General features: G+C 46.1%; 1 protein-coding gene across 3 annotated transcripts in view; it reads left to right on the plus strand.

Annotated features, from left to right (window-relative positions):
* Positions 1-17,095, plus strand: part of REEP4 (receptor accessory protein 4) — a 112,075-nt gene that overhangs the window by 13,870 nt on the left and 81,110 nt on the right. For all 3 annotated transcript variants that reach the window (XM_085633812.1, XM_085633813.1, XM_085633814.1), the window contains exon 2: positions 771-808. In XM_085633812.1, coding sequence (XP_085489938.1) covers positions 777-808 — 32 coding nt within the window. In that variant the 5' untranslated portion in view covers positions 771-776. The remainder of the gene's footprint in view (positions 1-770; positions 809-17,095) is intronic.

Consider the following 17,095-nt stretch of genomic DNA (forward strand, 5'->3'; position numbering starts at 1 on the left):
TCTCCAATACCTGCTTGCCTAATCATTCTCTCCTCAAAGTTTTACAAAACTTTGCTCCCTACTTTATCTTCTGTTTTCTTTTTTTCTTTCTCCTACTTCTCACTCCAAAGCCCTCCATATTGCATCACATTCTGTTGAAATTGCTTACAATTTTTTACGCCCTAAGTACTTGCTTTTCCGTTCTTGCCCTAGCTGTTATTGCTCTCTGATCCCAGGGCCTTGCTCCTGGTTCTTCTTGTCGCTTGCCGTTCTTTCTCATTCATCTTCATTGGAACTCTCCTTTTTTTTTTTTTTTTTTTTTTTTTTGGGATCAGTCTTTCATTTTCCAACCACCTTTTTATTGTTTCACAGTTCTCAAGTTTTACTGTCCCGCTTCTCCAATACATTGCCTTTACAGCCCTCTTTACCTTTGCATTTGTATTTAATAAATGCGCTATAAAACTAAAATGATAAAATAGACCTTCCCCACTCCTGCTGCTGTTTTACTCTGTGCACATGCTTGTTTCTTTTGCTGATCGTTTGACCATGTACTCCGCCCCACTTACTCTGCTAGTGTCCTAAGCTTGTAAACCTCTTCCATTCTTGATCCTATAAATCTGCCTCCTTCCTGTGCCAGTGCGCTGACCTTCTCTCTGCTTTTTCACTAACCTTATAATCCTGGTCTGTCTTTCTGATCTCGTACACCTGCTCGTGTCCTAAGTCATGGCTAAATTAACTCTTGATGTACTTTTTATCTCTAATGTGCATTATTTTCTTTTCTCTCTTCTAAGGTCACAATGGTTTCTTCGTTGATATCCCGAATGGTCATGTAAGTATTTTTTAGCCACAATAACAGTAATTGCCTGGTTGGTGACGGGTACAAAACATCTTTCGCAGCCCTTTACAGAGGAGAGCTGTTTCTCCAATTAGAAGTAGATTATCAGAGCAGTACTTGGTAATAATCTTTGGACCAGCAAGAGGTGATAATTCCGGAGTGAGGAGTTGTTACAAACCTATATGTGAACCCTAGTGGTACACCAGGGCAATAATGAGGTGAATTCGAAGATTTTGTTTCTTCCGAGGTTGGAATAGCTGGGCGTTGCAGATCAGTATTGCATCACTGTAACCGAGTGCTTTCATTGGTTTGGTGTTGGAATAGGGCAGAGTGCAGTGGGACAAAATTAAAGGCACTGTGAAATATACTAGTTACTGAAATAACAGGATTAAATATGTGTGGATTTAGGGTAATTTACTGAGCTGACTTCCGTTGTCCTTGTTGGATCTCAAACCCAAATTCAGGTATATTTCAAAATTAGAGACTGTACAAGCTACAATGGATCCTGTTGTACCTCCATTGAGTTAAAAAGGATGGTGTAAACAGATATTAGTGATGAAGAATGTAGACTTGCCAGCTCACATGTTGTAATGCTGTCATACAATATCTGCTCTCTTCCCACGGTCACCCATGAAGAGAGGATGAACTGGAAAGCCCTACATAGAGTAGCTTTCCAGCATGTGAGTTAGACAACTTATATTTTATTTATTTTAATAGTTTTATAATGGCACAAAATTGACCCTTGCAGGTATCGGAGCGCTTTTACAGAGTTACAGCAAGTAGAGTAGTAAAGATCCGTAATATCACATTCAGTAACAATTCTAAATTCACTAACAATAGAGTATCATAGTTACACCATTAATAACAACATATTGTCATAGTTCAGACCACTGCAAGTACGAGGCAGTGTGGGGGATCAGGGGGATATAGACTTTACTGCACGGAAAGCGCAATAGAAGGTAGCCGGAGATAAGTAATCATGTGAGTGCCAACTCTTCAGCCCTATAGTACATTTTAAAGGTTTTCCATATTTCCTGAGACCGAGGCGGGACCAGAATCCTTTTGTTTTGTGGTTTCTGAAGGGTGGGAGAGGAGTCTCTGGCTGCGATGGGTTCAAAGCCCTGTCCCTCCCACTTTCCTTGTCCCATTCTGTTTCCCCTCCAAGGCTCTTTAGGCACTGAAGCGCTGAAACCTCACACCCTTCTTACAAAGTGAAAACGTTTTCTGTGTTGGCAGATCAGGGAATGAGAGTATAAGTATGCATACTCCTACTTGGAAAAAATGTCTTTAGAATCCTATACCACATACGTGTAATCTGCAAGGGACATGTGCAACCAATAAATTGCTTGGCATGTATTCCAGCTCTTCTGCCAAGGTCTGTACAGGCTTGTCATCAGATGCCCTCACTATTGCAATAGTCCTGGGTCACACTCTGGGAACGGCTTTTATTTATTTTTTTTAAATCTTTTTTTTACTTTGCAGCAACAAAAGAACAAGTTGGTCACTTCGTATACATCATAATCAGTAAATCTCTGGTTACAGGTGTCGACATATTATGGCCAGTAAGACTTGTTTAAAACTGTAGAGCAGTGTCCGTTCAGGCCGTGGTTCCCAGGCCGGACCGGCGGGCCTGCGGAGGCTCACATATGTCCCCTCTGAATGTGTTCCATTTTGACCACACTCCCCCCCCCCCCCCCCCTCATTTTCGAGGGCACCCCCGCACCCTATACACAGTCTTCTCCTGCAGCATACACCAGTCCATGTCTCTTTGCTAATCGGCCAGTTTCGGTGGAGCCGATGCCCCCCCCACAGGCGCGCGATGTTTCTCTTTGCCACCATTTGCCCAAGTGCGACCCAGAGTTTCCCCCTTGCAGGTAAGTTCGTGGGTTCCCATATGTTCAAAAGGCATCGCTTGGCCTCTGGGCGTATGTCCACCTCCCACACCTCCTGCATACAAGACATCACACGCCTCCAGTACCTCCGCACACCCGGACATTCCCACAGTATGTGGAAGAAAGAGCCAGCCTCCCCGCAGCCCCGCCTGCAGAGCCCCTCCCCCCCCTTCCCATTGCCTGCAGTCTTGTGCATGATATATACACTCTATGCAGTATTTTAAGTTGTATGAGTCGAAGTCTTGCCGATATCGCCACCTCCCTCGGGGATGCCAGCGCCTCCACCCACTCCTCATCGTCTATTTCGAGGGGATCAGGAGGATTATTGATCAGTTTAGTGAAATGGCATGTTCCGGCATGTAGCCATCGAGCAGCCTATCCTCGAGTGGGGATGCCTGTGTGGGCCTGGTCCCTAGTGGTATGTTGGCCTGAAGGGAGTGCCTAATCTGCAGATATCTGAAATATTCAGTGTGCGCCAACTCGTACGTGTCCTGTAGGTAGGCAAAGGATCTAACCCCCTCGGGCCCCCACAGGTCCTTGACCTGTGAGATACCGGCAAGGTCCCACCCCCGGAACCCCTTTGTATGTCCTAGGCTGCCCAGTCTTTCAGAAGCCCACAGTGGAGTTGCCAGTGTCAGAGTGTTGGCCCAACCGAGCTTGCGGTGCGCCGCGTGCCAGATCTGCACCGAGTGTTTTGTAGGTCCCGTAAGCAAGTATTTACCGGGCTTAGAGTAGAGTGCAACTTCATAGTTCCCACCCGGGAGTAACCAGCTATCCATCCCGTAACCGGGGTCGTTGCCGTCCCTGTATGTCCCCTGGTTTATCGCCGACAGGTGGGCTGCCCAATAGTATTTGCGGATGTCCGGGAGGGCAATTCCCCTGTCGTACCATCCCAGTGTGAGCTTATGCAGCGCAATCCTAGGTGCACCTGCCCAGAGGAGGAACCGCTGCGCCGCCTCTTAAGCCACGAAATATGAGTTCAGCACCAGATCTGGCTAGTTTTGGAGGGCGTAGAGAAACCTCGGGAGCGCAAACATTTTGAAGAGGGCCGCTCGGCCCAGCAGGGACAATGGGAGTTTCTGCCAAGTATTAGAGTCCCGCTGAAGCCGTCGCAGGGGCGGTAGTAAGTTCCTCTCATACGTTAGCGTTTTGTCAAGTGAGACAAAGACTCCAAGGTACCTGAATCCGCCCTCTGCACAGGTAAGTGGGCAATCTTTGGGAAGCCTGGGGGGGCTGCCATGAAGGACATAGATTTGGGACTTGCCCCAGTTGATGCGAAACCCCGGATTTTCCCCGAAGCTCGCAAATATATCCATGGCTATCACGATTGACTTCCCCCGGTTTGGTTAAATAGAGGAGGATATCATCGGCGTAAAGAGAGATTTTGTCCTCCCAACTGTCTGCCCATCGCAACCCCGTGATGGAGATGTCTTGCCTAATCCATGCTGCGGGAGGCTCCAAGGCGAGCGCAAACAGTAGGGGCGAAAGCGGGCATCCCTGCCTGGTCCCTCTTTCTAGAACGAAGACCTCCGAGACCCTATTGTTAACCACAACCTGCGCCAAGGGTTCCGAGTAAAGCAGACGAACCCATGCTATAAAGAGGGGGCCGAAGCCCAGTTTACGGAGCACCGCTATCATATAGGGCCACTCGAGGGTGTCGAATGCCATGGTGGCGTCAAGGGACACCACCACCGCGTCCTCTCTTATGGTGGGGCACCTCCCCAGTACACCATTCAGGCGTCGGATGTTGAGAGCCGTATTACGATGGGGCATGAAGCCTGACTGGTCTGGGTGGACCAACGCGGGTAGGACGGCGTGTAGTCTATTAGCGAGAGTTTTCGCTAATATTTCGGTTCCGCATTTAGTAGCGAGATAGGTCTATACGAGGAACATAGCTCCCTCGGCTTCCCTTCCTTCAGGATAGCCACAATATTTGCTATGCACTGGTCTCGCTGCAGTATTCCCATATCGTTGCTCTCTTCGAACATTCGTTGGAGGTGTAAACTAAGGGCATCGGGTTTTAGCTTGTACAGCTCGATCGGAAGGCCGTTAGGTCCAAGGGCTTTGCCCGGGCGAAGGTCGACTATCGCACGCTCTAATTCGGCTGCGGCGAGTGGAGCCTCAGGTGCTTCCCTGTTGACATCCGACAGGCACGGCATACGGATATCTGTCAGAAGGGCAATAGAGTCCTCCTCGGAACGATCCGTCCCTTTACTGTATACCCGTCGGAAATGCCTCGCAAATTCCGCGGTGATCTCACGGGGTTCCGTAACCAGAGGTCCTGCCGCCGTTTTTATTTCTGGTACCACTTTGATGGCTCTCTGTTTTTTCTCGAGCCAAGCTATGTGTTTACCTGCTTTATCGCCTTGATCGTAGATCCTACCCGCCTTGTGGTGGGCCACCGCTTGGGCCGTCTGCGTGACCAGCTCCCTATATTCCACAGTTTTGAGTCGCAACTGATGCTGCGCATCAGGTTCACGATCCGCGCACGCCGCCTCTTCCAGCGCCCGTAGGTCAGACTCTACGGAGTTTAGTTGTGCCACCCTCTCCTTACGGCTTCCTGAGATGGCTGATAAGGCCTCTCCCCTAAGCACTGTTTTAAAGGCTTCCCACAGAGTAATTGAGGAGCACACCGATCCGACATTCTGTTCGTAGTATTGCGTCATGGAATGGGTCAGTTTTTCCCTGAGATCCTCATTTTTGAGGTACCAGGCATTGATTGGTAGCACAAATCCCTCCCGGCCCCGACCCAGCGTGATATGTATCAGAACTGGCGAATGGTCCGAGATTCCGCGTGCCAGGTGCGAGGCCTCCCGTATCACCATGTCGTGCTGTAGTGGCGCTAATATATAATCCAGGCGGGAGAATGAGTGATGTGGCCCGAAGTGGAATGTAAATTGCCTGCCCGTGGGGTGCACTAGTCGCCATAGGTCTGTGAGCCCAAAGACATCGAGGAAGTCGGTCAGCCACCTCTGCCCCGGAGGCGTTTCCCTAGGGGGATGCCGGTCCTGAGTCCCGGAGACTACAGGAACGGCTTTTTAACTGCTTTGTAACCCTCATTCGAGCAGCAGAATACTTTTGTATCAAGTGGAATATTTGCTATTTTTTCATAAAACCACATTATTGTATGGCGAGCCTAAATTATGTTCGGTTAAGGAAAAATTTCTAGCAGAGTTTAAAACCTCTATCGGAAAAAGTTATTTCCCAAATGTTTTGTTTTTTGAGACGTTGTCAGTTGTGGGTTAGTAGCTTCTGCTTAGCTTGCTCAGAGGGAGGAGAGACTTGTATACATTGTAACTAATCCTTTATGCAGTGAACACTATCAATAAATTATTTAAAGCTCTACAATTTCTTTGAGATAATCACTCAAATTGTGTTATTTTTCGATTAAGAAATTTCCAGATGCATTGCAAATAAATGTCATGTCCTAATATCGATTTACAACCTGACTTTTCCAAGACCAGGTTAGGTTGATTGATGTATGTGTTTAATAATTGGTGGTTATTTGGAAACCCAAGAAATGTCCTTACTGACTGAGAAGAAGAGAAAGTGGTTGAATTTCAATGCATCTAGTGCCTTCTAATGTCTTAAACTGGGTTCATATTAGTAAGTAATTTGAATATGCAATGTTAAAAAAGCAAACATTTAAGAATGTGTTGTAAATGGAATTGTATGGCGTGAATTATTTCAACAATGGGGCGGTGCACCCCTTTGGAAATGTTCTTTATGAATGGATATTGAAGTGTGTGGTATATGACCCTGTTCACTCCACTTACTTTTGGCTAGAGATATTATACGAATATCTATATACATATTCTGCCTGTGTGTCAGACTGATACCGGCATTTTTCCGCCACTGCATTGAAATGTGTGTATTTAAGGAGTAAGTGTTGCACAATGTATTGATCCATATCACTCCCATGACAACGCATAGCAACGAGCAAAACATTCTGTTTTTTATCTTGAAGCAATGATGGAATAAAATAGTTATGCTTAGAATGTTGCTGTGGTGCTTCCTATCAAATGTACGAGGAAAGGCCGTGATTTTGTCTTTGAAGGATTTTTGTTCGCCTGCACTGTAGGGATCCCGATAGTGCTTGCTGGAGATCAAGATAAATGTGTATTGCAAGATGATTGTGTTGACGTATTTAACTATTGGGTGTGATCTGTAGTTCTTAGTTGAAGTTAGCTGACCGAGCTGTGTGTTTTTTCTGCTCTATAACAGGGGGGTCAAGTGATTGGACTGGATTGTAATTGCTTTGACAGTGCATTGTGTGGCTCCATGGTGCTTAAATAGGTGATTTATGTTTTAACATTACGTTTTGAAAATGTAATGTGTGTAATTAACATTGTGACAAGTAGCATTGTGATGTTTTTATATTGTACCCGGATTGAAATGCTCCTCAACATAGTTACTATGGTTGTGAAGAGCATCTCGTAAAGGTACATGTGTATTTTTTTTAAGACATTTATCCCAAAAACCAACCATATTAGCAGAATAATGAGCAGTGAAATTAATATTTAGAAATTTGAAGATTGTATTGGTTAAAGGACAGGTAGCATAAGTACCATGGGATAGCGACCCTGCCCCCTACTTCTGCTGCACTCGGGTGAGAGCCCCATCCCTCAAACTTTCATGGAACTAACTTGTGCCCTACATGCCATGCCACATTCCCTACCAGCCCCCTTCTTCAGCTAAAAACACATATTTTAAAACCCTTTACAACGAAGCCTTTTATTGGCTTCCCGCACTTCACATAGATAAGTGAAAAGTTACAAATATTCTCAAATTTTAGAACTTCACTTAACAAAAACGTGTATGAAAATGTTCAAAGTTCTGCTGTGTTCCAGTACTGGACTAGCAAGGACTTTGGTCGGAAAAGAATAAGGTACAGTGACCTTTCTGTGTGTGTGTGTTTAATGAAGTTCAAGCAGGGACAGAGATGGGGAATAAGTCTCTTTGGTCAAAATACGGATAGGTGGAATCTCTAAACTAAACCCACCAAAGTGATTGTATTTACATTGTTTAATATGGTTACCCAGGTTTCATGTCTTTAGTTAAACTGTTAGTCTGTCTCTGGGTTCTTTGAGCAAGCTTTTTCCTTCAAGACAGACCTCTGTTTTGTTTCACTAAAGCGGAATGGCCTGCAGACGGATGTGTCTTAAAGGGCATTCAATAATGTGTTCTGTCATGGTGTAAGTTGTGTTATCTACCATTTGTGTAGCTTACTGGTGCACTGATATGCACTTGAAACTGGTGTTTTAAGGTCCTGCTAAATAGCCGGGTCCTATCATGGCAAGCTTGCTGCTGCTGTTATGCGTGCCAAAATTAGTAAGGTATATGAGAGGGATAAAACATTTTGACATAGATTTATTTAATTTTTGAAAACTTAATATAAATGGTTGTGAATCGCAGCGTGGTGAGCGATTACTCCCTCGTTTCTGCCAGTGAGCAAGATGATTTTTGGGGGGATAGCTGTTATTTCATAGTGATCTCGCAGGGGGGGTCTAACGGTTGAGAGAGCTGCTTTTTACCTTTTGGAACCCAGAGTGGTTCTGTAAATTCCTTATCTGGATGGGGTGAGGAGTCTACCGCTTGTTGGCCTAGACTGAGAAGACACAACCTTCAAGTCGGTTTGGTTGAAGCATGGCACATGAGTGACGCAGAGGCTTCCTCTAGAGTGGTGGATTAGGAATTGTTTTTGGTGGTACTTTGCTATGGTTCCTGGGAGACCTTGGTGCGTTGGGCATAGTGGCTTAAAAGTGATCTGGTGGGAGAGTAGACGTCAGTGCAAAGTCAAGAGGGCTGGGGGACTTGTGATCCTAGCTGTAGGAGCATCAAGGCTGCTGAATTTTGAACTTGTTGCAGTTTGTCTCTTTGGAAATTCAGCCCTCGTAGGTAAAGCTCATTCTTGTAAACAAGATGGAGAGCATTTTTTTTTTTTTTTTTTTTTTTTTTTTTTTTAGAATATTCCTCAAATAATTCAGTGCAGGTTGGGGTTCCAGAGTAATGGCTGTGTCTAGGCTTATTGCTAGACTGTTTAATGTGTCTGAGGGAGCTGTTGGTCCGAGATCTATGGCCTGGCTGTGATGTCTTGTCGGTGGCCAATTTCCACATCTGAAGATCTTTGTCTAGGTTGAGTTTAAGATGGAAGTCGTCTGATCTTTGGCAGTGATCAATCAAGGAAAGAATACCAGGGTTTCCACTTGACCTGTATGCCTTCAAAGATGGCTCTCCGTGCATAATGTTCCGACCAACAGCACTTCAATACCACAATATGGAAGTGAATTTGTTTTTATTTCACTTATAAATGATTTTTGTGTTGGCTTATTTTTCAACATCATTTATAGTTGTGTTTATCTATACAGATATAAAAATAAAGTTTCAGTTTTGTCAAAAAGACATATATACAAACCAAAAACACAATATATTGTATGCCAATATACACACACTTTACATCATAGTATTTACTATGTATTTTCCCATATCTTAAATCACGCTCCACTTCAAACACCACACAAACCCATTCACACTGCAACCTCTCATTCTTACCTTAGCCTGATCTCACATACACCTTAGGCTTAGAGTATATTATATCTGATACCACCGAAACGTATGTCGACTGTATGTTTGGAAAACCCCAGTCCACAACAGCAAAAGAAATTGGAGATTGTTCCCGAATATTCTATAAGGTGTATGTGAGTTCAGGCTGGGGTAAGAATGAGAGGTTGCAGTGTGAATTTGTTTGTGTGGTGTTTGAAGTGAAGAGTGATTTAAGATATGGGGAAATACATAGTAAATACTATGATGTAAAGTGTGTGTATATTAGTGTAGAATATATTGTTTATCGTTTGTATATATGTATTTTTGATAAAACAAACTTTTTTTAAATATCTGTATGGATAAACACAACTATAAATGATGTTGAAAAATGAGCTAACACAAAAATAATTAATAAATTAAACAAAAACCTAGAAATTCTATTCCATATTGTGGTATTTGAACTGCTGTTGGTCGAGACATTAGGCACTGAAAGCCATCTTTACCGACATACAGGTCAAGCAGGAACCCTTGTATTATTTTCGTGATTTTCCCCCTCTTCCCAGACATAAAATAAATCCCCAGGGAGTACCTTTTCTCTATTTGGTGAACAATCCAGGGACACGTATTGTGTGCATGGTATCATTGATAGTCTGGAACTTGGCGGTGAGCTCTTAATTTGCTAATTGAAACCAAAGCATTTAATCAATTCAGGGAGACCACTTGCATAGATTTGAGGGATGGGCCTTAAAACACAATCATATCTGAATGTAAAGATGAGAGGTTTATTGTAGTAAAGAGATGATGTAATATACTGGTATATGGGGGCACTTGTAAAGCCTATCAGTCACCTATAACAGTATCCTGGTGCCGGGGAGATACTAAGATGGGTAGGGTTCAGTGTTGCTGAGATTAAATGTCTGAATCGGAGAGCCGGTTGTTAAGGGTGATGTGGTTTGAGTTAGCTGAGAATTAGACTATCCAGACCAAGACTTTGCAGTAATCCCCACATTCCGGAGTCTGGTCAGTAGTCCTGTGTGATGGACGTCGGTAGTGTTCAAGACATTAATTGTGTGCAGCTTCTGCAGTGTGATTATCCCTGGGTTTCTTTGCAAATGGGTGGGATTTGGGGGGGGGGGGGGGGGCAAAAATGTATTGGAGGTCATATTTTATTTTTTCTTCTTTGCTTTGTATTAATATTTATTTAACATACTGTTTCAACATGGGGGTGAACTTCTGTAGGGTTCTTGTTTAAGATATTGGAGTATGCAGCTCTGACTGATTGAGTCTGATGGTGTCTTTAGGCTCAGAAGAATATGTAGGTCTTTTTGCCTTTTCCAGGAACTGGAGGCAATACCATTGCGAACTATTTCTGAGGGGTAGCTTCATTTGAGCAAACTGTTGAGCTCTTGAATTCAAAATGAATTACAGGGCATGATGCAAATGAGAGGCAATAGGAATATATTTCTCCTTGTGTTCATGATGGGTGCTCTTCTGGTGTGCGGCTGGTGGGTGTAGTGTAGTGATGACCTCTGTCCAGGTTTTGTGTTTCTCCTCCATAAGCACCAAAGTGCTCTATTGGTTTCCTAGAGCAGTGGTTCTTAATCGGTGGTCTGGTACCCCTGGGGGTCCGCAAACCTACTCGGAGGGATTGTGACTGCTAAGAAATTTCCCAAGCTGTGTTGTGTCCTGTATCTGTATAGTCCGAAAACAGCATGCCTACTGAATGCACATTATATGCAAAGTACCAAATATATGCAGGTGATTTATATACAATTATACCAATAATGATTATGTTGCACTCTGTGCATACAGAATTATTGTTGCCACTTCATAATGGTTTAATTATTAACCAGGTGAATGGCACTGATTTTATTGACCTCTGAAGAAATTTAGTCTTCAAAGGTTTCACATTTATACCTTGCGGGCGGTTGGAGGAGTTCGAGAACAGTGAACTATTTACTGTTTTGCACAAGGTTCTGTAAAAAAACAAACATGTTGAACGCACAGCTCTCGTACTAGTTGTTCTCGTGGGTTCTAAACCTATGATATGCAGGGTATACGAATTTTTCACAGGAAGACAAGTTCACCCTTTTGAGTATGCAGGATTCAAACTTGTAACCAGGTATTTCAACACACATTTTTGTGAAGTGCATTAACCACCTATGCCACCAGGCTTGTGAGTATTCGAGCCTTATATTTGCTGGTTATACACCGCATATGCACCAGGCGCCTTGGCCATTTTACCAGCAGATATACTTGGCCAGCATACATAGCTGGTAAGCTAACCTGATTGCTAATGGTATAAGTTAAAAGTAACTCTATATGCGCCTACATTTATTAAAAATGCCAGAAATGGGGTTGTCGCTTAAAGGGCGGATCTAAAATTACTTCTTTTGAGTTTAAGCAGCGATGACAACCATAGCTTTGGGGTTTGTGAGGGATGCACGGTGACATTCCACAGTAGACCTCAAATCGAACGGTTCTTTTTGTGGGCTTTTATTTTTCTTGACGCTGCTTACCTAAAATTTCCTCGTTTGCTCCTTGGGAATGACTACGCCACAGGGGGTGCCCGAGAAAATAGATGAAACGGCAGGTGTCTAACCCCTCCCGCCGGGGCAGAGGCCAGGCATCTCGGCTTCCATTCTGCCAGACCCCCGTGCATTGTCTGGCACAGCTGCAATAAATGCAAGCTATATTGTCTTTAAAAAGACCATTGAGGGGTGACATGCTATATTGGTATAGGGCGCTCATGAAGCAAGAGTGACGGCTGCACTTTTGCTTTGGAGTGACTTTCTATTATTGTACGACATCCATACAGCTAGAATTATATTTGCTTCTTTGTAATGGGAGGGTTGTTTGTGCGACACGATTATTTTATTATGACGTGGTTTGCTTCAACATAAGAGGACAACCTGGGACTCAGAGCTACAGTTTCCTACGTCCATGTGTGTCTAGTTAGGCCACCCTTTTTTTTCCTTAAAATTCTGGGATTTGTAATCTAATTTAACCCAGTATAAATCCAGGATTATAAATCCCATAATTCTAAGAAAAAAACCTAGGAGAGGACTAACTAGTTACGTATGGACCTGGGAAACATGACCGCTATGGAACTTTGGAGAGATGTAGCTCTCAGTGCAGGTTGTTTTTTTAACGGGAATTACTTGGACATGATTCACTTGGCTTAAGGCGAAGATGTACTCGTAACTGGCACGAAACTCTCTTCACAATGAAGGGACAGCTGAGACTTTGGAGAGCTCTCCTTATAATGGGAGTGTCTCCATACCGCAGTTATTTCAGCTGAGTTGGGCACGCCAGAGCTCTGTAGAGATGTTCTGATCAGCGCACTGCTGTCATAGTGTGAATTCCTTTTACAGTAAGAATGAGATCTGCATTTTTGCTATGGCTTGTCACTCGATTACTTTCTTCTGGGATGCCTTGCTAGAGGCCTGCTCGGAGGACTTTGGTTAGAGGATTCACTAGTATGTATTTATTTATTTATTTTATTTGTTTGGGTAAACTAGGGCCACTTGAGTAAAGAGTCACACTCGGTGTATGGCAGATAAATCAAAGAAACAGTATCACTTTAACCAGGAAGTGCGGTCCGGGTCTGTAGAGAGCTGTTCTATTGAGTCTTTCCATAGGAATTATTTTACCAGGGAAGGACATCAGAGGGATGTAGATGGATGTTGTTATCAAAGGAGCGTTTTCATTACACGAATTATTGCCACAGGTTCAATCGAGCTGGGGCCGTGGAGCGATGTTAAGATTGAGGGAGTGTTCCATAATGGAAATTATTTCCAGAACAAAGGAGACGCTGGTTTTGTGCCTATATGTTCTCTTTGAGGGGGCGTTTCCATAACCTCTTTCCACCTGGAAGGTCAAACCATGGCTGTAGGTGCCTGGATCGGGGACTGTTTGCATAATTATCACTGGGACGAGCAGGCTGGGGCTGTGTGTAGGTGTTCGCCTGGAGGGAGTGAGTCCCTAGGAGTAGTTATTTCCGCGGGAGCCAAGCCGGGTTCCTGCTGGGGAATGTGTGACTGCCCGCGTAGACGAGCTGTCATAGTGCGAGTTATTATTAAAGGGCGGGGCTCATCCCGGCCGCGCTGAGGTGTTTTTCGCCGAGATTCCTTTCGCAGATTCCTGGTGTCTCTCTGCATGTCTCGAGTTGCCTGGCTTGGCTGAGTCGGCCCAAACCTGCTTGGCATGTGCCTGCGGAATGCTCGCAAGTGCGCTGCTTGAAGGGCTGGGCAGGAGCACTGGGGAGTGTTTTGTCTCTAAATAAACGCAGTGGGTCTGGGCTCTGACCGCTCTCGCAAAGTTTCCGGGACATGCCTCGATCCCACATACCACCTTGGGGGATTGCTTCATAGACACTTTATGTTTCAATGAGATATTAACTTTTATGACTCAGATAGGGCAGTGGCACTAAAACCTTTAAATCTCTTCTCCCCCACTTCAAACGCCCCCACCATGCCACCCACCCTCCGTGTCCTTGGTAGAAAAAAATAAGTATATCGGAACCTCCTAAATGACAAACATGTTTTCTCACAATGATTCGACAAAACCGGGAGCTCTAGACATGTTCAAGTCAAACATAATTATCTCCTTTAGAAATGCAATAAAATACTCGGCAGTCAAAATTCTATTAGCGGCACGGTCATACCAAAAATGTAATGGTATCCACAGCGTGATTCTTTATCAGAAATATAGGGGAGGGACTTTCAAGCTTATTTGGAACTCCCAACTTGACAGTTACTCCCAGCAAGGTCGTGAACGACAAAATACTTTACTGACGGCTCATTACAGAGTACATAACGGCCACTCCGTTTCATTCCACTAAAAACTGCAATACTTTTTTCTGCATGGTGTTTGTCTCCGTTCCCCAGAGCATAATTAGAAGCTCCATTTGCTCAGCCTGCCCCCCCCTTCTTCTGTCCAGTTAAGGCCTCCCAGGGGGGCTGCCCCACAGTTTTAAGACCTCTGGTCTAGAGCAAAAGCAGTCATCTAAAGGGCATGACTTAAAGGGAGGGAGAGAGCTGGATCTATGGCACTGGCACACCTGTCAAGAAGTATACAGACCAGGGCTGCCACATGTAGTCCGGTTGTTTTGACTGCATATGGCATTGATTGCCGCTCGCTTGCTTTACCTGCTGATATATCCTTGAGTGTGTTGACCTGCCGTGAGGGGAGCGGCATCCATCGGGGGAACTTTGCCCAGCGAACTCCTCTGCTAAATCCCGTCGCCGTGAGGGAAACGGCCATAAGAAACTTCATCTCCCAGCATCCCTTGCCCCGGGCGCCTGCCAAGCACGTCATCAGGCAGCGCCGGGGAGGGATTTAAGCCAGCAAATAGACCCGCAGCGCAGAACGCGCGCAGGCTGCACCCGGGCCAAGGGCGGGCCCGTCATTGTCAGGAAGAGGCAGGGCTGCCCCCCTCCCCCGAACGCTGACTGCCTGCTGGTGCACATAAGGTACTGTTGATTAGCTGCTGTTGGTAGGAAGGACGCCATTTGTCGCATAGCATATCTGGCCAAACACTTAATATGGGGAAAAGAATACCAGCTGCGCCCAGGCGAAATGGTAAGCAGAACATGCCTGTAACAACTCCCACTACCCCATTGCCTAGCTTGACAGCCATAGACAACATGCTACAGAAGACTATTGGTGTTGTCGCTACGGCCATCCAGAATACTGAAAGGCGTCTCTCGCTTCCACCGAGCTTGCCCCTATTTATGCATCAAGAAAACTCATTGGATTCCCTGCTTGCTACATCTTATGCGGGGCTTCCAGGCGCAGATTCTAATGAGAACTGTATAATTGTAGATACGGTACCTCCTGGTCATTTTTCTACGGATAGCAGGCTCTCGTCAACCCCTACTATGCTGAGGTCAAGCATGAATAGGAGCTTTGATTCTTCTTTACCCTTAGTTAATGACCAGGCACACTTAGAGAGGACAGGACTATGCCCTGATTTTGATGTGTTAACTATAGACAGGGATAAAAGCGTCAGTATATCGATGCAAACCAGGGGGCAGAAAGCTAAGGGGCAAAAAGCTAAGCGAAAACAGAAACACATAGAGCCAGCGCCGAATAAATACAGAGATAAGGGTGGGCACAACCAACTACGGAGGACCCCTGCCCCTGTAGAGCAAAATAAGGGTAAGGGGGAAGGTCAATCTAGTGAGATGGATTCCCACATTAAAGAAACAAGTGCAGCGTTGGGGTATGAGGGCTTTTGGGGGAGATTGGAGACCCTGATAACCACCCTTTTAGGGCCAATTAACCAACAAGTCCTCAATATAGATAAGAGGCTGAGAGCATTAGATGACCATGTGATAAAATTGGGCATAGGGCACAATTTAACAATTACCAAATTCGGGGATAACTACTGCAGACAAACCCAAAAACATCGTGGTTAGCACGAACACAAATGCCCATACTAATGCCCCCTTGCCAATACCAAAACCGAGCACAAGTAAAAACTCATCAAATGCGGAACTTCCGGGAGGAGCCTAGCGCGCAACCAAGATGGCCGCGTAGGTGCGAGGCTCCCGAGGACCTCCGCGACCTCCTGCATAAATCCTGACAGAATCCTGTCCCAGATGAGGGGACTGTATTTGTGAGCCCGTGCAGAGGTGACGCCCGTTTTCCGTTTTTAAATCGGACCTCGGACACCGGCAGGAGCATCGATTGAGGTTTGCGGCCTTCTCCACGCCGGCCCCCCGTACTAGAGTTGTGGGGCGATCCGGACACAAAGTGAACAACAGCGGCGGGCAAGGCTGGGTGGCTCGCGTACCCCGCACTTTCACTTTCGCTTTTGCGCCCTCCTTGCTGCCAGGCGAGGTTGGGTTGCGGGGCGGTGTGCGGTGCTGTGGCCTCGTTGGGCTGCCCTGCCGGCCCGCCGGCTGCGATCCGCCCTGAGGAGCGGTGGTCGCCCCCCCCCGGAGCCTTTGAACGGGATTGTCTGCCCCCTTTCTGAGGAGATTGGCTCGATTTGGGGATTGCGACCATGGCCACAAAACAAGATGGCGACCGGGCCAAGGTGAAGTCGACCCGTCGTGGCACGGCCCAACAATCCAATAACATGGACCGCTACACCCTCCAGAAGGGATCTCCAGAGGTGCTGCGTAGGTCCCCCACGGGCCCGACTGATGCTCCTGTTCCGCCCACGGACATGACCCTCCGGGACGTCATGGGCGCCATCGCCGAGATGAAGGCCTCGGTGGACCAGCGCTTTGACACTCTGGCGCAGAAGATCGACTCGGTCCTCGTGGACGTGGGCCTCGTGAGAGCCGATTTGTCTAAAACAAATGACCGGGTCGATTCTTTGGCCCACTCTACCTCGGGCCTCACAACTGACGTGGCGGCCCTCCAACAGGAGGTGCGCAGGCTTGGCCAGGCGAGCGCCCTGATGAATCGTCGACTGGAGGATTCCGAGGGTCGGGCCCGGAGAAACAACGTCCGCATTATCGGGGTGCCGGAGGGACGAGAGGCGGAGGCAGCGGATCTGTTCGTGGAGGACCTGGTCCTCACCCACCTACAGCCTCGGGGGCTGAGCAAATTCTTTGCAGTGGAGCGGGCCCATAGGGTCCCCGGGGGTAGGCCTAAGATCGGCGCCCCTCCGAGGCCTCTCATCGCCCGGATCTTCAATTTTAGGGACAGAGACGCTATCCTGCAGACTTCTAGGCTCCAAGGGCCAGTCAGACTTGATAACATGGATATTAATTTCTATCCTGACTTTACCCCGGCGGTCCAAAAACAGAGACTAAGCTTTCTGGGTGTCAAACGTCGCCTACGAGACCTGAATCTCAAATATTCTATGCTTTTTCCAGCTAAGCTGAGG

Source organism: Triturus cristatus, chromosome 11 (genome assembly GCF_964204655.1).
Source record: "Triturus cristatus chromosome 11, aTriCri1.1, whole genome shotgun sequence".
NCBI lineage: Eukaryota > Metazoa > Chordata > Amphibia > Caudata > Salamandridae > Triturus > Triturus cristatus.